The sequence below is a fragment of the Bos indicus x Bos taurus genome, chromosome 3, assembly GCF_003369695.1.
Source record: "Bos indicus x Bos taurus breed Angus x Brahman F1 hybrid chromosome 3, Bos_hybrid_MaternalHap_v2.0, whole genome shotgun sequence".
Lineage (NCBI taxonomy): Eukaryota > Metazoa > Chordata > Mammalia > Artiodactyla > Bovidae > Bos > Bos indicus x Bos taurus.
The window spans coordinates 77,204,386-77,228,370 of NC_040078.1; the positions used below are offsets into that span (position 1 = coordinate 77,204,386).

The 23,985-nt window shown below is 41.2% G+C and overlaps 1 protein-coding gene across 4 annotated transcripts in view; it reads left to right on the forward strand.

Annotated features, from left to right (window-relative positions):
- The first annotated feature begins 4,083 nt into the window (after positions 1-4,083).
- WLS (Wnt ligand secretion mediator) overlaps positions 4,084-23,985 on the forward strand; it is a 116,538-nt gene continuing 96,636 nt past the window's right edge. The window contains exon 1 of one of the 4 annotated variants that reach the window (XM_027536936.1): positions 4,084-4,456. In XM_027536936.1, the coding sequence (XP_027392737.1) occupies positions 4,351-4,456 (106 nt within the window). In that variant the 5' untranslated portion in view covers positions 4,084-4,350. The remainder of the gene's footprint in view (positions 4,457-23,985) is intronic. The other 3 variants (XM_027536937.1, XM_027536935.1, XM_027536938.1) reach the window with 3 other exon arrangements.

Here is a 23,985-nt window from a genome sequence, read left to right on the forward strand (position 1 = left end):
TTAGTGATCAGTTTTACTAGTCTTTTAATACAAGGGTTTTGTTTTCACTTAAGGGCTTCTAAATATAATTATCATTATCATCAACATCATCATCATCATCATCACTATATCTTGCAAGAATACCGTGAGGCAGCTACTATTACTATCTCCATTTTACAGATGAGAAACCTGAGCCTCAGAATGGGTAAGCGACTGTGTAATGGCTTACAGTTCAGTTCAGTTCAGTTCAGTTGCTCAGTCGTGTTCGACTCTCTGCGACCCCATGAATCACAGCACGCCAGGCCTCCCTGTCCATCACCAACTCCTGGAGTTCACTCAGACTCACGTCCATCGAGTCAGTGATGCCATCCAGCCATCTCAGCCTCTGTCGTCCCCTTCTCCTCCTGCCCCCGATCCCTCCCAGCATCAGAGTCTATTCCAATGAGTCAACTCTTCGCATGAGGTGGCCAAAGTACTGGAGTTTCAGCTTTACCATCATTCCTTCCAAAGAAATCCCAGGGCTGATCTCCTTCAGAATGGACTGGTTGAATTTCCTTGCAGTCCAAGGGACTCTCAAGAGTCTTCTCCAACACCACAGTTCAAAAGCATCAATAATTTGGCGCTCAGCCTTCTTCACAGTCCAACTCTCACATCCATACATGACCACAGGAAAAACCATAGCCTTGACTAGCCGGACCTTTGTTGGCAAAGTAATGTCTCTGCTTTTCAATATGCTATCTAGGTTGGTCCTAACTTTCCTTCCAAGGAGTAAGCGTCTTTTAATTTCATGGCTGCACTCACCATCTGCAGTGATTTTGGAGCCCAGAAAAATAAAGTCTGACACTGTTTCCACTGTTTCCCCATCTATTTCCCATGAAGTGATGGGACCAGATGCCATGATCTTCATTTTCTGAATGTTGAGCTTTAAGCCAACTTTTTCACTCTCCACTTTCACCTTCATCAAGAGGCTTTTGAGTTCCTCTTCAGTTTCTGCCATAAGGGTGGTGTCATCTGCATATCTGAGGTTATTGATATTTCTCCCGACAATCTTGATTCCAGCTTGTGTTTCTTCCAGTCCAGCGTTTCTCATGATGTACTCTGCATATAAGTTAAATAAGCAGGGTGACAATATACAGCCTTGACATACTCCTTTTCCTATTTGGAACCAGTCTGTTGTTCCATGTCCAGTTCTAACTGTTGCTTCCTGACCTGCATACAGATTCCTCAAGAGGCAGGTCAGGTGCTCTGGTATTCCCATCTCTTTCAGAATTTTCCACAGTTTATTGTGATGCACACAGTCAAAGGCTTTGGCATAGTCAATAAAGCAGAAATAGATGTTTTTCTGGAACTCTCTTGCTTTTTCCATGATCCAGCAGATGTTGGCAATTTGATCTCTGGTTCCTCTGCGTTTTCTAAAACCAGCTTGAACATCAGGAAGTTCACGGTTCACGTATTGCTGAAGCCTGTCATTGCATATAGCAAGGGGGCAGAGCTGGGATCTAGGCTCCACCCTAGACCCAGCAACTCAAATGCTCATGCTTTTCTCTACTTAACTGTGTTATTCCCTTGGGAAATATGGATCTAATAGTCACTTTTAATATTCATAAAGACATAATAGACATTGTGAGTTTTTTTAAAGCTGTTCAGGGTGATGAATATGTGTCTGCCCTACACTCAGTTTGGCAATATTGGTAATTTCAGACAATTTAGAAGTATTGATTAGCAATTAGAAATATCTGTTTTTAACTAAATTCGTTGTATAAGTACCTGTTCACAATAGGGGGATAATCTTTGTGAGGAACCACTACTTTATTCCAAGTCTCTATTTTCCCAGATGTGGACACTGGAACCTAAAGAGTTAGGCCAGTTATTCTGAAGAGATGCATTTGGAAGCTAAGGGGATCCGGTGTGTTGTAGCAGCTGACAAGAAAATGAATTGAGAACTCACTAATCTTAAACAAATAAACCAATGCAACTAGTTAAGAATATCTAATGGACCCAATTCATACTTGAGCATTGGACATCATTTCTTCTTAAATAGTGAAATATGGTATCAAATGGAGAGTAAATCTTGATACTGAATCCTGTCAACCTTACTTTAGAAATATCCCTTGATATTAAAAAGATATTCTAACCCTAAGGCAGTATTATTTAAACGTGTGGACGTTGACAGCTTGCTGAAATGAGAACACAGAATGGGGAGTTAACTAGCGGTAGAGGTGAGAGGACATTCTTACTTCTTTTATCTGATGCTCTGGAACCTCCTCCTGACAGGGGGAAAAAAAAAGATGTAAAAGGTTCTGGAAAGGTAAAGAAGGAATACAAATAATCCACTGCTGGTCTATCTATGTTTAGGTACCAAACTGTTAACCACAATTCTGTCCTCTTCTGCCCATTTGCCATTTGATCTGGTGTTCTTTAAAGATTGTTAATCACTATTTAGTGAATAACAGCTAGACTAGGGCTCCTCCAGGACAAGGGCAAGTGTCTTCATATCTTGGTACCCTCAAGAACTTAGAAAAGAAAGCTTAGGACAAATTAAGTATGTGCCTATTGATTAAAGGGTTAAAGGAAAGAATAAATGAATAGCAACTGTATCCCAGAACTGTTAAAAACTGTTAGACTTCAAGGAGATGGAATATATATATATTGTGTGTGTGTGTGTGTGTGTGTGTGTGTGTATAGTTGGCACCTGTCCTTAAGGAGTGTCTAGTCTAGCTGGAGGGTAGAAATGAACACTTTTATTAAGTGTAACCTGCATGGCATCTTCTATAAGAGCAATGAAAAATCAGAAACAGAGAAGAGGAGGAGACAGGACTTGGGATATTCCCTTGGCATGAAGAGGGTGTAGCTGGAGGGGAGTATCAAGAAACTAGGTGTGTAAGGGGTGGTGGAAACGGTGTATGTGTGGGAATAGGGTGTTACCAAACCAAGGGTCTATTGGGCAGTGTGAGTTATACTGGCCAAGTGGCCAGTTTATGAAACATGGAACAACCAGGCCTAGGAATTTAGGCTTGATGGAGCAGGAAATCTCTAGGGTCCCACTTGCCTTTCCGCCTGAAAGTTAAGCATAAATCTAAATATATCCTTACCAAAAAAAAAAAAAAAAAAGACAAACATTGTAACTTAATATGTGTTCCCACTAAGTCAAATAAGGTCCCAGGCTTTTGAAATGCACACTGTGGGTTTGCTTTCATATTCACTTATTTATTCATTCCACAAAAGTTTACGGAGGACCTACTAGAGTTAGAATTTTGTTAAGCACCACGGGGGGTACAAAGATGAATAGCACTCGGTCCCTATCCCCAGGAATTTACAGCTCAATGGTGGAGACAAACGTGTACACACAAGTCCTTGCAATAGGAGGTAAGAACGTAAACACAGAATTGTAAGGGCTTACTGCCTGAAGATATCAAAAGGAGGTGGTTTAGAAAATAAACAAGATTTTTCAGATGAGTTGGTTTTTAAATGAGGCTTAAAAAACTCCGATGGGGTAAACTATATTCTTTTAGGGCAAGAGCCAGAGTTAAGGCTCTGGAAACCTATGGAGTTGGGGGGATAATGTGGTTATGAACAGTGGCCTGATTTGGCTGGAGCGCAGAGTTCTTCAAGGGGTGCAGCGGGATATTTTGCTGGGTATTTGCCCAATAACGAGGCTGGGATCTGGCAGAAGGAAGCCCAGCTGAGACTTTATTCCTCATCTCCGTGCTTTGACTTAAGCATCTATTAGGTCCCTTTAAAAAATTCTCCTCTTTCCTAAAGAGAGTTCTAGCAGTTGGGGGCGGGGACCATTTCCTAAAGTCAACGCGTAAGTTAAAGGTCTGCAAAGCTGCCCACGGGTGATTTAAATCTCGCACCAAAAGAGGAAACGTGTGGGAAGCGGAGTAGGGGGAACCCACTAAACAACAACATCAACCCCTTCAACGATACCAGTTCCTGGCGGGACAGGCTGCCTGCCAGACCCGGGACCGGGACACCGGCACCCGCCGGAGCTCAGAGCCCCGCACAGGCGGGCAAGGGGGAGAGGAAGAGAGGGAGGGAGGGAGGGAGGGAGGAAGCGCGAGAGGGAGGGAGGAAGAAAGGGAGGGAGGCGGCGTCATGTGATCGCTTCCCTGCTCCTTTAAGCGTCCACAGGCGGCGGAGCGGCCACAATCACAGCTCCGGGCATTGGGGGAGCCCGAGCCGGCTGAGCCGGGGGAATCCGTGCGGGCGCCTTTCGTCCCGGTCCCATCCTCGCCGCGCTCCCGTACCCCTGAAGTTTTGCAGCGCCTGGAAAGGAGGCGAGGGAGAAGGGAGCGTGAGAGGGGAGGGAGCAAAAAGCACACCTTAAAACATTTATTTCAAGGAGGAAAGAAAAAGGGGGGCGCAAAAATGGCTGGGGCAATTATAGAAAACATGAGCACCAAGAAGCTGTGCATTGTTGGTGGGATTCTGCTTGTGTTCCAAATCATCGCCTTTCTGGTGGGAGGCTTGATTGGTAAGTGTGAGAGCTGCAAACTTTTCCCCCTTTCTCTCTTTTCGGGCCCCTTCCCTCTTTGCCTCTCGGGCTACTTGTTACAGTATCACTGCCTTGCTTCTATGATCTAATTAGTCCGGCTATTGTGCTTAAGAAAGCAGAGCTCCATGGGGCTCCGTGGGGCACAATCCAGTCTAGTGGCTAAGAGAAAAGGAGGGGAAAAAGTTTTGGCCTAGTTTCAGTATCCACTTGAAAGGAAAGAGGGGGGTGGCGGGGGTGGGAATCTTAAGCATGGCGACGGATCGCGCGAGGAAGCGCTGGGTTACAAACTTGATTGCTGCTGCCCCCGGCTTTTTCCCGCGTTCCCCCCTTTTCCTCTCGGTTCCCTCCCAATCAGCTCCGGGAGGGCAACGTAATCGACTTTATTAGGAACAACTGAAGAGTCGGAGAACTGCGCCCGGCGCAACCCCGAGCCCTGTTACTGGGCTGTGATCTCTGCATGTGTAAACGCTTTTGGTTGTCTCAGCTGGGGGTTGAGAGTTTGCATTTTGGGTCCTGACCTTCGTGCCCTCTGCTTCCTCGCCGTATCCCCAAGCCACCCTCAGCCGTGGCCGTTGGCAAAGTCCGAGCCTGGGCTGGGAGCTTGGATGGGGTGAGGTTCGGTGGAAGAAAGTCCTCGGCCAGCGCCGCGGGAAGTTGGAGAGGTCAGGGGAAAACGCGTATCAAAAAGGTGTTGCTTTTGGCCTCTGGGGAATCTCCCATCCCCCATTTCTTAGAGCCCCAAGAGCCTGTGAATCTGGAGCCCCAGGTCTTGCCCTGGCGCCTCGGAGGGCGGCCCCCGCCACAGCCCCCCGCAGGTGACAGCTTCCCCCTGGGAGACCTCCCTGCCGTGTATCGCCCGAACCTCTCGAGCTAAACAGGCTTCCGGGTGAAGAAGATGGTTTCATGGACCTTCCACTCAGAAAACTCCCTTCTTCTCTCCGTGTCTCCGTCTCATCTCCATCCTCCCGCCCCTCCGCACAGTCACTTTCCCCTCCCCCTCGAGATGCACAACGTCCCGGCGCAAACTTCAGCGCCAACTTCGCCGCGGGTGCGGATGCAAGGCTTGGCTTCCTTATTTCGCAGATTTGTAAAACTTTGCGGAGTGGAGAGTCCACGGAGGGGCTTTCTGCGCGCGTCTCTTTTCCAGAGCTCGCGTGGTGCGGGTGTCGTCATGGTTGTGAGAACTGCCCAGGCTTGGGCACCCCGAGTCGTGTGCGTGGCGTTTTGTCTCCAGGCTTGGGTTGGATGGGAACAAATGAAAGGGGAGTCTGGGTCTGTAAATCACTGTAACATTCAAGCTAACAGTTTAAACAAAGGAGAGTGGGTGAAGCTTTATCAAGGAGAGAAATTTCTAGAGGAGAACATGCCTTTCTCTGTGTATGTATCCACAAAGCAGAAAGAGGTTCCGAGTTTTCCAAGCTCATATCCTCAGTTTGGGTCAAACAGCTTAATTTTTTTATTCTTGAAATCCTACCCGCCCCCCCCCCCCGACCCCGCCCCAATCCCCTGAGCTCCTGTTTAGCTAAGTGCAATCTCCATGTTTCCCTGTATTGGATTTTTCAAGGCACTTAATACATTCTCTACTGGGAGCTGAAGGCAGCCTTCCCTGTGCCCTCACAGTGATTATGCAGCGGTTACAATTATACCTCTTGTCTCCCTTGATGAGCAGTTGCAGTTAGATGCCATTGGATCTTGTGTGATTTCAGTGGCAGACCATAATTAAAATTTCTTGCACCTTGTGCTTTCAGAATTAAATTGGCCTATTATCCCTGTCTGACCTTCATCCTCTTTGAGGTTTTTGCACAAGCAGCGAACCATTACACATAGTACCCTGGTATTTGTTGGTGTGTGTTTCTTTTTCCTTTTCTAAAGCTGATCTAGCCCATTATCCACTGTTGTAGGTTTCTTAGAGTCCTTCTGGAACTGGCATCATTTCTGGAATCTTAATATGGAGGAGAAGGTCCAAGGGCAGTCGCGAGTGGCTGCTGGAGTTACCATAGGTTCAGAAAGGTTGTATGTTCAAAGAGAAGTTTGTTTGGAGTAAGCTGTGCCAAGGGTTGTTTTTCCAATAGAACTTGGTTAATGACCGCACCTGGTGACAATCTCAAAAAGTTAGTGATAGGTCTAGATTTCCCCTCAATAAATGAACTGCTTTAGTCCCAGCTTTCCTTGAACAAGACAACTATCTATCTCTGTATAACACTTCTTGGGGAAAGTTGTGTAAGTTTACCTCTTAACCTTTCCTCCTTCCTCAGTTGCTAAGACTATGTCCCTAGTTCTGGCCTGAAGGCTGAAAAGATCAGATCCATTTCATTGTAAACACTTTGAATAGTGGCTTAGCCTTTATCTCAACCACTTAGTGATGATTTTTTGGGGGGGCGGGGGGCTGTTAAATCTAAGAACTTAAGTATGCTCGAAGACCCAAATATGGGAAATAAATATCAACAAAAGGTAAGTGATATGTTTCCCCAGCAAACTGGAAGGCAGGAAACTAAGCAAAGGATGGAATTTCAAGAAAGCGACGAGTGGAATCAGTAGCTAAAGGAACAGTGGAAAGTCTAAGTCCAGAAACCTTTGCTTCCACCCTCCCCAGTAAAAGGAGAGCTCTTTCACTGCTCAACCCTATTGATGGTAGGAAGTCAGGTGTCTTGCTTATGCAGTGTCTTTCTAATTCATTTGCAGAGGCCAAGTGAGAAAGTGAAATTTTCACTTTGAATTGGCCTTGGTATTTTGGTATAATGTTCCTTTTTGATGACTGTTGTCCTAGATGAAAGGAAACATGACTGCCTAGAAAGGGGAGGAGCTGAATGGCAAAGCTCCTTATTGTAAGGGTGTAAGTACACCATATACATATTCACAAAACAAAAACAACCACCCCCCTCCAAAAAATATTGACAAACCATGCACCTAAGTTGGTGAGGAGGCACCTTTTCAGTTAACTGACAGGCTTCAGTCTTCTCATTGGTAGGTTGATGAGTTTAAGATTCCTTTCAGTTATGAAATTGTATGAATTTCTCAGTGCCTTTGAGAATTTTATATGACATTCAGACCGGTGTTTGGTTATAGCTTTCTAGAATTGATGGGGGAAAATTTAAACACTAGGTAAAAAGGAAATAAGAGGGATCTTCCCCTACTCCAACAACTGTCTTAGAACTGAGGTTTTTTATTTTGGTTTGTTTGTTTTTGTACTTGTTTGTTTGTTTTGTGCCAGGGTCTAAACCTTTAATGGGATTTTGCAAGAAGGCTCAGGAAAGCAATGTGTTATATGGTAGAATTTGAGATACTTAAGAATTCACTGAATTATGCCATGCCATGCTTTTGTACAAACTTTGAGCCTTTATAAAATCATGCATTTGATTATTTTCTTAAGTATTGAGAAGGTTTCCTAAGTGGATAATTTATTTTGTATTTAGAATTCATTTAAAAATCTAAGAACCCCTGAAGGAAAAGAAAATATTTTTAAAGATATAGCTTAATCTTTAGCCTTCTTAAAAATAAGCCTGCAGAAAATTTAAAAAATAATTTTCCTTTGATTTCACGTTTGGTGAATTTTGTTCCTGGAGAAGCAGCTGCAGGGTGGTGGAAGGGGGGAGGGGAAGGAGACCATGTTCCCTGAAATAAGAGTGCAGCCGACTAAAAATCGTGAACTTGATTCCCTGGTCTATTATGTGCAATTTGCTCAGCTTCAAATTAGTCATGTCTGGGGGATATAATGGTTGGAAAAGCAGGTCAGCATTCCCACCTGTTCTAGAGACTGGTAAGAGTATAAAAGATCAGGATTGGATGAATAGAAAATTATTGCATTGTTTTAAGTGTACCCATAAATGGGAATATTCCAAACTTAAACCCAAATAAATATCAACAAACTGACCATTATTATTTCTTTAGGAAAGATTACTTTCTTTCAGAGGTTTAGTATGTGAACAATCTTTCATTGTTTTTTATTGCTGAGAATATTATGTGTGTATGTATGTATGATGTATGTACATATATACACATATTTATTATCAGTTTTCTCCCATGTTTTTCTGCTATTATAGTTTGAATAGGTACTGTGAATGGTTTTGATTATGGTCCATTCATACAAATAGTTTTTGTTTCTGCTACTGTCATTTATTGAAAAGTGGCAGGATTTTAAGAAATTAAATAAAATTACAGTTATACAAAGTGTATAAGGGTTTGTTTCTCAGTGTATTAGGTTTTAAGCTTGTTGTGGTATTTATTTTAGCATATATTAATAATGTAATACTTGGCAGTCCTGAGTGTTTGGGTATCTGTTGAGAAAAGAACTAATGAACTGACTTTTGGTTGATGTTACTCCACATTTTTCTGTATTTGATTCTGCTTTTTATTTTGTAACACTTCATATTTGACTAAGCTATGTCTCTCTCTTTTTTTTTTTTTTTTTAACTACCAGAGTATCTAATATGGTTGGTAGAAGTACTGTGCAACTTCCGAAATTCTTTTGTAAAGAATGGAAAATCTTTTCTAGATTGAAATTACATTATTTAACTTTAAAAAAACTAAGCTGTCTCCTTGGTTATTGCAACAAAATCAATGCTAGTGCTAACAATCTCTAATCATGCTTTCATCTAATCATTTAGTACAGCCTGTCTAGCCTTCGATTGGAACTTTCCCTTTTTCTTTTTCAGAGTAAGAAACATTTCCTTGAGATAATAGTGTGGCTTTGTAAGATTTTCAAGTTCCCTGCCTGGAACCCAGACCTAGACTCAAAGTCTTTCCTAGCTGGTTGACATTTTGCAATAACGTGGCCTTTAAAAAGATTTTTTTTTTTTTAATCCATGTAGACCAAGGAAAGATTCTAACTTTATCTTCCTCATAAAGATGTTTCTATGGAGATTTAGAACTTGAAATTGTATGAAAGTCCTTCGCTGAGAGTTCATGAATGGTTCCTGCCTAGTGTGCAAAATATTGGTTAGATTCTAATGTGTACCTAGGATAGGACTACAGTGCTGACTGGTGCTTAGAAAAGACCGGATTTGAAGCCTGAGTAACAGAGGGGAGCCAGAGGTAGAAAGGAGTCCCTCTTAATCCAGATTCACTAGCTAAAGATTTCCTACAATGAGGTTTCTAATATGATGATAGTTCTCACTCATTTATGGAGAATTTGAGAGTATGTGAAATGAGAAGCCTTGTTAATTATGAAATCAAATAGCTATATTAATATTTCTTCTTGAAATAAATATATTAACTATATAGCTAATTTAATGTGTTTTAAAAGTGCACTGTGAACCAGGCCTTATTTAATTTGATCCACACAAAGCTTGCCACATTGATGCTGTTGTACTCATTTTACACATAAGTAAACTGAGATACAGAAAGCTCTAGTAAAATTGGTCAAGGCTGCCTAGTAATAGCTGCTGCTGCTGCTAAGTCGCTTCAGTCCTGTCCGACTCTGTGCGACCCCATAGACGGCAGCCCACCAGGCTCCCCCGTCCCTGGGATTCTCCAGGCAAGAACACTGGAGTGGGTTGCCATTTCTTTCTCCAATGCATGAAAGTGAAAAGTGAAAGTGAAGTCACTCAGTGTGTCCGACTCTTTGGGACCCCTAAGCCTATCAGGCTCCTCTGTCCATGGGATTTTCCAGGCAAGAGTACTGGAGTGGGGTGCCATTGCCTTCTCTGTATTAATAGCTAGTCAGGGTCAAAGCTGGGATTGGATTCCAGTCAATCCAGAATAATCAACCGTTAGGTGCTCCTGCTCCCACCTGCCAAAGCCTTGACTTCCAGGGCTGAATAGAAATGATTTGAATGTAGGCATGATGAATAAGACTGCAAATGCAAATAATTTCCCATTTTTAACCATTGGGTAACATGTTAAAGGAAAAAAAAAAAAATCTGATGATAAGTGAAATGTACTTATAGCTGTACTTAATAAAGCAGAGCCTTGCCAAACTAAAGGAGGACAACTTCTGGGAAGTCTACATATGCCAGTCCATCCAATTTCGTCAGGTTCTAACCAGTCTCTGTAATTCTGTGAATCATCTAGATGGCCGAGCAGCCAAGTTCATTAGTCACAAGGTGTTTGAGTTCTACTACCTTAAGGAAAATTACTCTATTTTATTTTCTATAGTTAGTGGCTTTAACATACTTAAACAGTTAAAGAAAAGTTGCCACTTTTAATGGCAACCCACTCCAGTACTCTTGCCTGGAAAATCCCATGGACGGAGGAGCCTGGAGGCTGCAGTCCATGGCGTCGCTGAGGGACACGACTGAGCGACTTCACTTTCACTTTTCACTTTCATGCATTGGAGAAGGAAATGGCAACCCACTCCAGTGTTCTTGCCTGGAGAATCCCAGGGATGGGGGAGCCTGGTGGGCTGCCGTCTATGGGGTCGCACAGGGTCAGACACGACTGAAGTGACTTAGCAGCAGGCTTTTTCAAAGGAAGAGGAGAGAATAAGTCAACTGAGGTTGTAGAGATTTTAGAAGGTGTGGTTTGGCAGTGATAGCAGAGCAGTTGAAAGAAGAGCTTCATACTGGAAGTTGAAAATTCAGTTTCCCCAAAGGATGATTTTTGTTTATATATTCACCCATGCCTAATAATGAGGGCGTTTCAAACCAGAGACTTGCATGCTGATACCTTGAATAGGTACATTTTGTTCTTTGGAAAAAATGCTGATAGATTTTCTCTATTGAAAGATTTACTGCTCTCAGTTTTGATAGAGACTCTAAGAGGTGATGGGAGACAGAGAGCATCGAGACATGAAATGATCATGTCTGTTTCATTGGTCTTGTGTTTTCTCGGAGGTGGTATTAATGATGGTGCAGTAGAACAGACAGGTGTGCCATATGTGGATGGTTCCCAGAAAGAGTGTCCAGACAGGGATGGGAATCGAGAGGAGGATCTTGAGGCACTGAAGTTCTCAGACTTGATAGTGAGATGTTTTGCATTTTTCCCTTTTCCTTACAGGGCTAATCTAAAAGGATTGATAAATAGAAAAAGAACAGCTGATATGTTTTAGAACAGGGGTCCCCAACTTCTGGGATCTAATGCCTGATGATCTTAGTTGGAGCGGATGTAATAATAATAGAAATAAAGTGCATGGTAAGTTTAATGTGCTTGAGTCACCCCAAAACCATCCCCTCCCACCTGGCTCTGCTAAAAAATTGTCTAACATGAAAACTGGTCCCTGGTGCCAAAAACACTGGGGACTGTTGTTTTAGAATACACAAAACCCTAAGGTTCTTTAGCCCTTTAACACTAGCTCTCCCTCCCCTCCATCCCTTCCTCCCCTACCATGTTCCACATACAAGTACATTTTGTAGAGGAGCAAAAGCAGAATTAGTGTCATCTGACCAGTAGTGAAGGATTTGGCCAATTACGATTTGTTGTCTTTTTGAAGATTTACTGGGTGACTATAGAAAACATTTTACATGATGTGTTGATTTATTTAGTCAACATAACAACCTAGAGCAGCAGGTACTTTCTCCAGAGTTCAGATGAATGAGAGGTTCTCACTTAATCACATCAGGATCTTTTTGGGTTTAATAGAGATAGTAAGAGGCCTGGCATTCAAGTCCATGATCCTGAACTCAATCAAGCCATGCTCTCAAGTCTAATGTCACTCTCCTTCTATTGTTCCTTCAGTTTCTACTGGAAACAAAGAATCAAGTGTGATGAAACATTCTACACAAATTCAATAGAAGGTGAAAGTTCAGACTGGCTTTTTCTGATTTTACCCCTTTCCCAGACCACAGGCTCCCATTACTGCCTGGGTACTATTCACTGACCTGATTACTTTCTGTACAAATAATTCCAATTCCTAAAATATATTATCCTGGGAAAGCTTGAGGGCAGGAGAAGAAGGGAGCAACAGAAGATGAGGTGGTCGGATGGCATCACCAACTCAATGGGCGTGAGTTTGAGCAAACTCAGGGAGATGGTAGAGGACAGAGGAGCCTGGTGTGCTGCAGTCCATGGGGTCGCAAAGAGTAGAACACAACGTAGTGACTGAACAACGACAACAAAAACACATTAACCTTTTTCAACAGCTATTGTAAATGTTGACCAGTGCTTGCAAGCCATGCTGGGGAAGGCTGAGCCTGAGATAATTACATCCCAGCTCCCCCGGCCAAAAGAAATTATTGCACATAGCCAACAGTGACTGAGAGTTGGGATCAAAAGCTCGTTGAAGTTCCTGACCTGAAGGCCAGCTAGACTTAGCATGCGCCATAGGTCCTGAATATCGCTGTTGAATACAAGAGAGGTGAATGTGGATGTGGAGAAAAGAGATAGGGGTAGGATATGGACTCAGGAAAGAAAAATTAAGGCCTCTGTAAACATATGAGAGGGCTTCCCAGGTGGCTTTGTGGTAAAGAATCTACCTGCCAAGCAGGAGACATGGGTTCAATCCCTGAGTTGGGTAGATCCCCCAGAGTAGGAAATGCTAACCCATACCAGAATTCTTGCCTGGAAAATCCCATGAACAGAGGAGCCTGGTGGGCTACAGTCCAGGAGGTCACAAAAGAGTCAGACCCCACTTAGTGACTAGACAACAACCACAAATACATGAGAACACTCTTTGGGTCATAGCTGATGCCTGGATTTCCAGAATCTACTTCTGATGCCACACACTTTTCCCAAATTGAGCTAGTGTTTCTGTCTTCAAAGCCTGTTTAAATCCTGGACCTCCAAGTGCAATTTCTGCTCCCTCTTTTTTCTTCCTACTCTATTCTTTTAATATTCCTTGGTAAAGGGTGTTTTTTTTTTTCACTGACCCACAGGAATTATAGGGCCTTCTTAATCTTCCAGTTAATTCCCTGGATTAACTCAGAGGCTTTATCCACAAGTACACATTTCCAAGAAAGCAGAAGTGATTGAAAGAAGAGGCCAAGTTATTACATTTGTTTTGGCAAGGCATTATGATTTTTCTTTAGGAAGAAGGTAACCAATCCTTAAATAATGCAGTCCATCCCCCCTCCCTGCTCCCTGTCCCTCCAGCCCCAGATTAATAAGGTTAAGCTCATGAGAGCTGGCTGGGGGCCAATTAACTGCTGCTTTTAGTTTTGGGCTAAGCTCCTCCCAGAGAGAGAGCCTGGTGTCAGGGCAGCATCATGTCGGTGAGATGAACTTGACTGTAACTCAGCAGACCATCTGTGGTCTCCATGATCTCAAATAAGTTACAGAAGCTTCTTGACGACAGCCCTCAACTGTGATGTGGGGCAGAGCCTCCTATTTCATGGATGATTGTAATGAGGAAGCCACGATCCCGAGGACAAGGCACCCTCTGGGTTCTCATGGAGCCAGGGCTACCAGAGATGTAATTCTCAGAGGACTTTTTGCTGAAAACATCTGCTTAACCCTGTATCCGTCTCTCCTACTTTTCTTTCTCTGTACCTCTCTGCTCTTAGATTTGGAAAAATGTAGCCTTGAGGTCGTTTATTTTCTATTCTTTTTCTTTCTTGAGTCACCACCACATTGTCAAACACCTCCAGATTCATGGATCAATTTAGACAGAGGGAAGTGAAATAACCCAAAGCATTACTCATTTTGGGTTTGAAAGTGCATACAGAGTTCAACTACTTTCTAACATGGATTCCCATTATAATTGTTATGTCTCATAAGGCGCCTTCCCAAGATGGTAGATTTATAATAATATTGTTGCAGATAACTAGTGAAAAAGAATAGGAGTCTAAGTTGTTATCCTAAAACATGCACATTTTGCTCCAGGTCTATTACTTTTGCTTTATACACAATTTTAATAGAGCTTGGTTATGCCATTTTCTAAGTCTACAGTAGCTGGGACGATTTGCCATAGAAACTCACTGGCAGCAAAGAGATGTAGGCAGGTGGTAGGTAATAGGAGGACACAGGAAGAGAAAGGGAGCATTCCCAAGGTTGTGGGATGTCTGGATATAGGCAAATCATTTCACACTAGAACCCTCTCCCACCCCAACTGCAGTGGCTTCATTACGTTATAGGCTGGCGGATGTTAATTGATTCCACTCTCAATCTGTGTGATCTTAACGCTTGCCATGGGTGCAGCTTTTTGGATCCACAATATCTGTCCACTTTGGTATTATTTGGGCTCAATGGGAGCTGTGGGACTTTCTGCTATTAAATTGCAAAGTTGAAAGGGCCTTGGAGATCATCTTGTCCCACTTCCTTTGAGGAGGGACCAGAGTTCCAAGAAAGGGAAGAGGCTCAGTTTACACAATTAGAGTCTTGGTTTAGACTCAGATTCTAATGACGGTCAGCACTCCAAACATGTATCTCCTCCCGAGTTGCAGGATGAAAATCGTCAGATTTCTATCTGAGAACTTCGAGTATTGGGCAGAAAATTCCAGTTTGTGGTTCTTAAAGCTCTGTTGACTTTTCTGTTCCTTGAAAATAAAATAGTAATAACTTTACTGTTCTCTCCTGCTTGCTTTTGTGTACTTAATATTCTTAGCTAATTTCTTATGAAGCAATAGGATTGTATGGAATGTTAAGCTGTTCTATGTGGATTTTAAAGAATACTACATACTTAAAAACAAGCTAAATTTCTTGCTTTCTGAGAGTGTAGTATATCCCCTTTGTCTTGCCTAAGAAACTGTAAATTAAAAAAAAAGTGTACTATGGTCCTTACCAATCCAACCAAAGTGCCATTCTCATGTTTTAAGACTTCATCAGTCTGAAGCTTCTTGTCTAAAATTTTGTGACTAACTTTTGTGCTTTCAGGGGGTGTTTGTGGCAGGCATAATTCTGAAATTGTAGTGAGTTTAGGGGAAGTGACATGCCCTATATTTTTTGGATCTGTTTTACATACCAAAGAAACAACAAAATTGCTCATGCTTTGTTTCTGCCATTTCTTCACTCTGAAGGTAATTGCAAATTGAAAATTCAAATTGCCAAAATAGGGCTTAAAATGTTGAAAGCCTTAGGCAATTGTGACTGACAAGCATATTTTTGTGATTTCAGAAGTACAAGTATTACAGGGTAAATTCTTTTATTTTTGTTGATATTAAGCAGAGTCACAAAACACTGTTTTTTGCATCCTCTGATTTAACTATAATGAAATTTTTTTTTTTTTTTTTTTTTAAGTCTGTGTTTAGCATGCTGGTCTTCAGGTGATCACAACCAAAAAGTTGAGTTCCATATTTGTGAAACCCAGCCCTCTGTCCAGGCAGATCAGGTCTTTTTTTTTCTGTTCCTTTTACTCCAGGTTCTTATGTATTTTATCTGCTCTCATTTAGGTTGTAATTCGCCTGAGAATGGAATGCCTCAAGTGGAGAAAAGACACATCCCCACATTCCTTTCTTTTCTCTGGTCTGTTGAGCTAGTCCTGGCTTGTGGGAAATGGGCTGACTTAGCTCCTGCGTGCCTGGGCTATGGGAAGTTGTAGATAAGATTTTAACTGAAGCTTTGGAAAGATTGCACCAGGGGCCTTGCTGTCACTTAAAAGAACACACCTGTACTTCTAAAAGAGATCAGCTTCTGCAAAACTGTGAGGTGGAGGTGGGTAGGGTGGGGAGGGACTTGACTGTGTCCGGCAACTCCAGAGCCTTGGGCATCCTTTCAGGCACCCTTCCTCCTAACTGTACAGCATTTGCATGCTCATGAGCCAGCCCGTGTTAAACCCTTGGCTGGCATTGGTCTTTGAACATGCCCAAACGGAACAGAGTTCTGCTCTATGAGAACATGCTGTTTCTGGATAATAGGTGATGAAAGAGAAAGAAACAGGATAATTTGTAAACACCCAAGATTTTTAAACGAAAAGTATTCTAAAGTCACCGTTCAATTAGCATTTTCTTTTTTCTTTTATAAATATCAGGAAATTCTTTCATGTCCCTTCTTCTCTACCCCACATACCTGTTAAAAAAGACAGAAAATATAGTTTGGGAGAAAGATGAGCACTAGGCTTGGTATTTAAACAAAATCAGCACTAGTATATATTTGAGAAGATCACATTTCCAGGTCAGGATGTGGTTGGTTATTGATACCAAGTCTGTCCAGGGAAGCCACTGACTCTCTATGCATCTCATGTTAGAGTAACTCCCCCTGCCAGGCAGCACTGGTGCAGAAATTTGAAAGTTGTCTCCAATGACTCGGGGTGCTTATAAGATTCCTAGGAAATTGTTGCACTAAAAAACAGCATGGTGTTAGCTCAAAGTTTTCCATATGTTTCTGTTCAATGATAGACTTACTGATCCTTGCATTCAAATAATCAGATTTTCTAACTAATGGCATGCGGTTTTAGGATTGATCAGTGTGTGTGGTCTGGTTCATTATCCAACTTGGACAAACCATATTCATGTTATGAACCTCAACTTTCTCATCTAAAAATGTCTCCTTCATAGGTGGTTGTGAGTTTAAATGAGATAAGTTACCTGCACGTATGTGCTCGATTTATCAATATACATTAGCCATTTCCCTGAATTAGAAGTTGACAAAATTAACTTTTTAAAGTTTTTTTTTTTAGTCATCCCACATCTAGTTAGGCTCATGGCAGCTTATTTCTGCCTCTTAGTGGATTACATAAAATTAGAACCCCAGCAACCCTGCTTGATCACTTTCCCATTTAGCATAATCCATGCAAGCCAACAGTTCAAGAAGCGTGTCATCCACACATTTGATGAACTAGAGCAATTAACTTTTTGATCCAGTTAGTGATAGTTTTCATTAAGATTTAATTTTAATCTTAAATTTTGCCTTTTAAAATGCTTGCCAGTACTCGTGGCTCTTTGTAGCATAGATGAACCCAGGTAGCTTGAGTTTTAAATGACTGTCACTCAATGCGTGGAAGAGAGATTCCATCCATGCTTGCTGCATAGCAAATCCCAGTTGTTCATCTGTTTTACATTATAAAATTGAAGTCATTGTCCATTGGGAAATGTTTTTGCTTCTAGATAGAACGAAAATGACAAAGACGTTTGAAAGTCAAGCTTCAAGGAAAAAAATGATCTTTCCCTTATAAAATATTAACTACTTCTGAAATTTTAGCTAGAGTTACGATGGTGTATCATAAGGAATTATAAAGAAAAAATAAAGTTAAAATATAATTCCTATAAGACTATAAGCTACATGGCAATATGTCATCTATCTTGCGCACCTTTATTTTCCATGACTACCACAGGGTGGAATGGTATAGATGCTCAGTAATACTATTTGAAGAAATAAACGCCTTGCATTTTGGACCTGTTACAGAGGCAGTCAAAATACTTCAAGATCAGCCCTAAAATTTGTAACACTCTCTCTGGGCTAGTCTTTTATAACTAAAAAAATATATATATTAATTTTATTTGTCCATTTTTGGCTGTGCTGGGTCCTTGATGCTAGTTGTAGGAACTAAGGCTCTTCTCTAGGTGTAGAAACTAGGGCCCAGAGAAGTTGCAAGGAGAAAAGGTTTGAACCAAAATTCCAGACTGCTAGGAGAATGTTTCATTACCTATGTCTACTGTTACACTGATTATACTACTAGGTCTGATTTATGTATTTGGTCTTGATTTGGCCATAAAGGCAGAAAATCATATGTGGCTATCCATACTGGTTGGTCAAAGAACTGATGCTTTTGAATCGTGGTATTGGAGAAGACTCTTGAGAGTCCCTTGGACTGCAAGGAGATGAAACCAGTCAGTCCTAAAGGAAATCAACCTTGAATATTCATTGAAAGGACTGATGCTGAAGCTAAAGTTCTAGTACTTTGGCCACCTGATGTGAAGAGCTGACTCATTGGAAAAGACCCTGATTGATGCTGGGAAAGATTGAAGGCAAAAGGGGAATCTGGCAGTGGAGGATGAGATGATTAGATAGCATCACCAACCAAAATGGACATGAGTTTGAGCAAACTCCAGAAGATAATGAAGGCCAGTGGAGCCAGGCATGCAATAGTCCAAGGGGTCTCAAAGAGTCAGACGCGACATAGCAACTGAACAATCCATACTTGATGATAAAGTTTGCTTGGAAAAAGGGAGCACACCTTGTGCATGAATTTTGAATATTCACGTGAGAATGTGAACCATAATAGAATTTTGTGATTTCTTTAAGAAGTAAATCTGTTTCTTCTGTTCCATGAGGGCTGTTTTTTAAAATAATATATGATTTGCTTAATTAAAAAAAAAACTTTTAAAGATGGAAAATGCATCTTTCAAAGTTTGCTTTCTAAAATTTTGAAGATGTATTTATGGTTCTTCTTAGAGATCAGTAATGTGTTTACGATGTCAACTTTTATAACTGCCCTTGACAAGAAAGCACGAGACATCCGAATAACCACCTCTGCATTCCATTGTGTTCAGCTTGTCGGTCTGGTGGGTGGGAATGAATTCATCCACACATTCTTTCAGGTTCCTGAACAGTACTGAAACACGCTGTGCAGAATATGTGCCTGCAGGCAAACAGGAACCTGGGCCTATTGACTTTCCAGTGGAGCTAGGTGGAGATGTGGGAACAGAGATTTGAGAAGGAGATGTAAACTGAAAAAGAAGGAAGCAAAAACCAGGGAGAAGCCACACAAAAGCTGGACTTGGACTTCTCTTAGCCAAACCTACCTTTCATGGAGAGGTGGGAGTGTTGGGGAGGGCACACAGGCTGGCACAAGAGTTGGGAGAGAGGTAGGGGAGTGATGAAGAGAAAACGGAGGCTTGGAAGAGGCCACAGGAATTCCTCCTTGGTTGGGTCATCACACATCATCATTCAGGCCTTCCCCTCTAAAATAATGGCACTTGTGTATGTGTGTTCAGGCACCATGAACCTATCTACTGCTCGAAAGGCTAGGTAAAGCCACACTGGAAATGGGAGATTGCTATTTTAAATGTTAAGCAGGGGTTTGGAAGGACTGAATAGAAATCCTAGTTCTTAACAAGGCACATACCCCTTGTTGTCTATGTGATCTTGAAAAATTATTTAAACTCCGAGTTAGAGTTTCCTCATCTATCTCTTGGGTAAAATAGGAGTAATAATGCTTGTTTTATAACATTGCTGTGAGGATTATATGAAATAATTTGTGAAATGAAAACTGTGTGTATAGTAACTTGCAAACAGTAAGCACATAGACTGCGCTGCGTGTTATTTTATTATTAGTCTTATTCTTTTAATCCAAGAATGAGCTCCCAGTGTGAGGTTTCTCAGAGTTCATAAAAGGTTTTCTACCTCCTCTGAACCTGGATACACTGGTCCAGGGAGAAGTAGGTGGTTCTAGAGTCATGTTTAGATTGCTTGTGTGAAATTAAACTCTAGTGACTAGAAAGATGCATTTTTGTTGCCTCCTAATTTTATTTGTTTTCAACAAGAATACAATGATATTAAAGGAATTAAAGGCAAAGAAAAAAGGAGAAGAATCCTCCTAAAATCCACCATTTAATACAGTTCCATGTTAATTTTTTATTCTTTCACACTTCTGTGACTATTTCCAATTTTATATAAAAGAAATGTAAAAGCCTAGTTAGCAGAGGCTCAGAAGTTTATTGTTTATGCCTCTACCAATTATGTGCTTTCTTTGGAAATTCAGCAGTCAGTTCCTCCTCTCCTTCTAAAACTCCTCTCTAATACTTAACTCAAGATTGCTTGTTGAACCATTGAACCATGGGAAATTCATTTTCAAAATCTGCTTAATTGCTGTGAGACTTTTAATTTGTTCTGGATGATGGTGCTAATGTCTGGGAACTGGGACTGAAGCCCTCCAAAGTTGTTAATTCAATCAGCTGCTGTGTCCTTGCCATGCCTAATGAAGGGGGGGCATCCAGACCCCTCTCACAAAGAGGCTGGGTCCCTCCTGACCACCTCGTCAAAGATGAATAAGAGGGGCCCCCAAGTTAGGTCGAACACTTGGGGCAAATTACCAGGATGTCAGTCCACATTATCCAAAGCCCTGGGTTGTGCTTCCCCAAATAATTATTTGGTATGTTTTATGTAGGACTCCAGAGTTTTAAGGCATGGTTTTTGTGTGCATGTGTTCACACCTGCTAATCTACAAAATTCTTTAATCACTGAGGGTCCATTTGGCTCTGTCTGCAATCTGTAAGATCATAAACATAACCTCCAGACTATTGATATTCCTGTTAACCACTGAAGTTTTCCATGGTGCGACTGGTGAAAGCTTGCTCTGTCTTCATGATAAATTAGCTTGTTTATTCCTCTTCTGCTTATTTCTATCCTGCTGTTGGTTAGTGTAATGAAGCAGAAGTCCATTGTGTATGTTCATTGGGTAGCGATCCTCTGGCACCAAAGGGGGTAATTGAGTAGAAAGGCAGAATGCTGTTGGTGCATGGGAGAAGTTAACACCACATGAGGTCACCAGGCTTCAAGCTTTAATCAATGTGGACACAATGCAATTGAGATTTTGAAAAGGGTTTGTTTATAGTGTGAGAGTAAGGGTCAGTAGTTAATTTGAAATGCTGTAGGTGTGTTTTCCTTGAACCAAGAAGGTACAGAGCATGTGTCATACAGGATTGTAAATATCCTCAAGGGAGGGATGTAATTGGGGTGGGGTTTAAAAAGAAGGGCATTTGAGAACTTCAATATCCTTATTATTGACCCATCCATATTTTACTTAAACTTTTATCATTCTTCAAAAATGATAAAGGGAGTGTAGAAAAAACACTAAGTCTATAGTATAGAGGCACAGCCTTACCAAGAAACAACTTTTCTTTTGCTTTCCTTTGGGAAGATACTTGAAGTGCTATAAAATATCACTAAATTACTAAGAGTAGTACTGGCTGCTAGTTCTCAAAGAATTCTTACTCTCAAACTCTCAAAAGTTTATATCTTTTAGGATTGTTAATTTCTGTGGCTTGAATGAGATAGTATGAAAACCCTTAACCCTCTGCTCATTTATGCTGCTGCCTTTTTCCATTTCAGGCTTCAATCTAAACCAGGCATGTCTGTCTGCTTTTTGCATTATCTTTGACATTTCTCTCCATTACTTAATTATCTTAAGTTTCAACAGCATGGAACACCACACTTTTATTCCAATTTGAAAGTAGAGAGGGCCCTGTCCTTTTGTTGCAAGGAAACTGCAGACCAATGTCTGGTTTTCAGAAACGACTGTGGGAAGAGAATGTGAAGGCTATGCAGAGCCGATGACTAGATAGGGACTCAGAGATGCTTTGTTAAGTGCATGTTAAACCTCTGATGACTTCATACTCCTAATACCTCGTATTTATACAGTGCTTTTATCCTTCATACTTTCATAGGAGTTATCATAGGAGTTTCATAGTTGTTGATCTTACCAACAACACTCTGAGACAGGCCAGTCTACCAGGAATATTCACATTTTTAAGTTATGGAAACTGAAATGGAGAATAGCTGTGTTGGTTTTGTTTGAGAGGGATTGATTTGGTGAGATCTATTTGTCGTGGAATTACTCTGAGGATTTGAAAAGTAATTGCTACATGATGATAGGATAAAGAATGGGAAAATAGCTTTTTTTTTTTTTTTTTTTAATATAGAGAATTAGTTTTTGTAGAAGTTGCTGTATGTTAACCAAACATTACTTTCAGAACTATCTTTTAGGACAAGTTCATGCCATCTGTGGTTCATCATCTTTAATTTCCCCATGTAACACCCAGCTGCTCTCTTAAACAACTGTTAAGCAAAGATGTAAAAAGTGTCTTTGAAGGAACAACAGATTGTACCCGTTGAAGGTGTCCAGGTGTTTTGACCTTTCCCTGAGCAGAATCTCAGTCTTTAGAACCCTATGGAAAATCTTACAGAAGGAGCCATGGAGCACCTTGAGATAAGAGTGAAACTAATTTACTAATCTTAGCTAGTAAATGATGCTGTATGGTTACCCACTGTAGTAATTCTTCTTCCTTGGAGTGCCTTTCTCCCTTCAAGTCATGCCAACAAATATGCATTGAAAGGCCATTTCTGGTGTTGGTATGATAGCCTATAGAATGGATTATCATAATTATATTATCTAATCTACTGTCGGACATTAATGATATTTCCTCTTTGGGGGCTATATAGTAGCAATACTGGGAAAATCTTCCTTGTAGTTAAATTTTTATTCATACCCTTAATTATTTTTTTTTTTAGCAATTTCACATCTGTGAATTTGTTTGAGGTCAAAAATCATGGCAAAAAATTAAGACAAAGAAAAGGAATTTGCCTGGGAGTACAGGAGTTAAGACTTTGCACTTTGATCCCTAGTCAGGGAACTAAGATTCCACATACCGCATGGCCAAAAAAAAAAAATCATGCTCATTTTAAAAGATTTTGATAATAATCTCTGCTTGCCCTTTGAAATCAATAATTAACACCCGTATACCTCATAAGTCAATCGTGGGAGTGTTCCAATCCCTGAATCTTGGCCAGTACTGGGCATTACTTTTATTTTATTTTTTTAGCAATTTTGCCAATGTGCCAAGAATATTGCTTCTATTAATTTACATTTCTTTGGTTACTAGTGAGAGTGAACCTATTTCCATATGCTTATTGGCTATTTGTACTCCTTTGTGACTTGTCTGTTTGTTTCCTTTCTTTAGTATGCTATTTTCAAAGCTGACCATTTTTGTAGTACAACTTCTTAGAGATTATTAGGGAAAGAGGAAAGACTTACTAGGGAGAATGGTTCAGCCTAATTCCGTTGATAGCAAGATTCTGCACTTCCTTTGTGGTACCTCCCCTTTCTCAATCTCAGACCATGAGGTTTGAGACTCTTCACCTCTGACTTCAGTGATGGGATGTGACCAAGCCACAGGGGCACGTGGCTCAATTTAGTCTAATCAGAATGAAGTCTGAGACTTGTTGTGGAAGCTACCAGGAGGAGATGTCCTCTCTGTTTAATATTGAACTTGAACTCGGATAACATGAACCTGGAACTGTTGGAGTCCTTCCCACGAATCCTGAAAATGAAGCTAGCAAAATATAAGCTAGAATTCAGTGACTGTAAAGAAATGAGATCTGTTGATATAATTTGATTTCTCAAAACAATTGCTATCTAATGACCAGTCTGTCTCTGGACATTTTTCATCGTCTCTTTACAAATTTATTGATTAATTTAATTTTTGCTAAAGCAGCTTGATGCAGGGTTTCCTTTCTTTTGCAACCAAAAGACCCCAGACTAATACACTTACTATGCCTTTAGTTAAAGGTAGATTAATGGAGACCACTACTCTATCATAGAAAGCGTGTTTGGAGAGTTTGCTCATGTCTGGTGGAATAGGCCTTCAGTAGCAATTAAAAAATAAAAATTAGGCATGGAACCAACCTCTGTTAGGCACAGCTCTTCCAACTAGAGCAGTAGTTGAAATGGTGTGTGTGTGTGTGTGTGTGTGTGTGTGTGTGTGTGTGTTGCACCACTGTTGGAGCACCAACTGACTGGTAAAGATCATTAGTGACAATTCTTGGAACTTGGCCAGGCTGTTGGCTCTGAAGCAAAGCTCACTGCAACATGTACTCCTGCTGAGCTGGCTGTGTGTGTGTGAAATGAATGGCAAGAAGATGTCCCAGCAGCTAAAATGAGGTTCTTGAAGGCACAGGAGAAACTTTAATGACTACCCAAGTAGACTAGTATTTGAGAGGAATGGTTGGGAAACTTGAGTAGGTATTTTGATGACTCGAAGTTT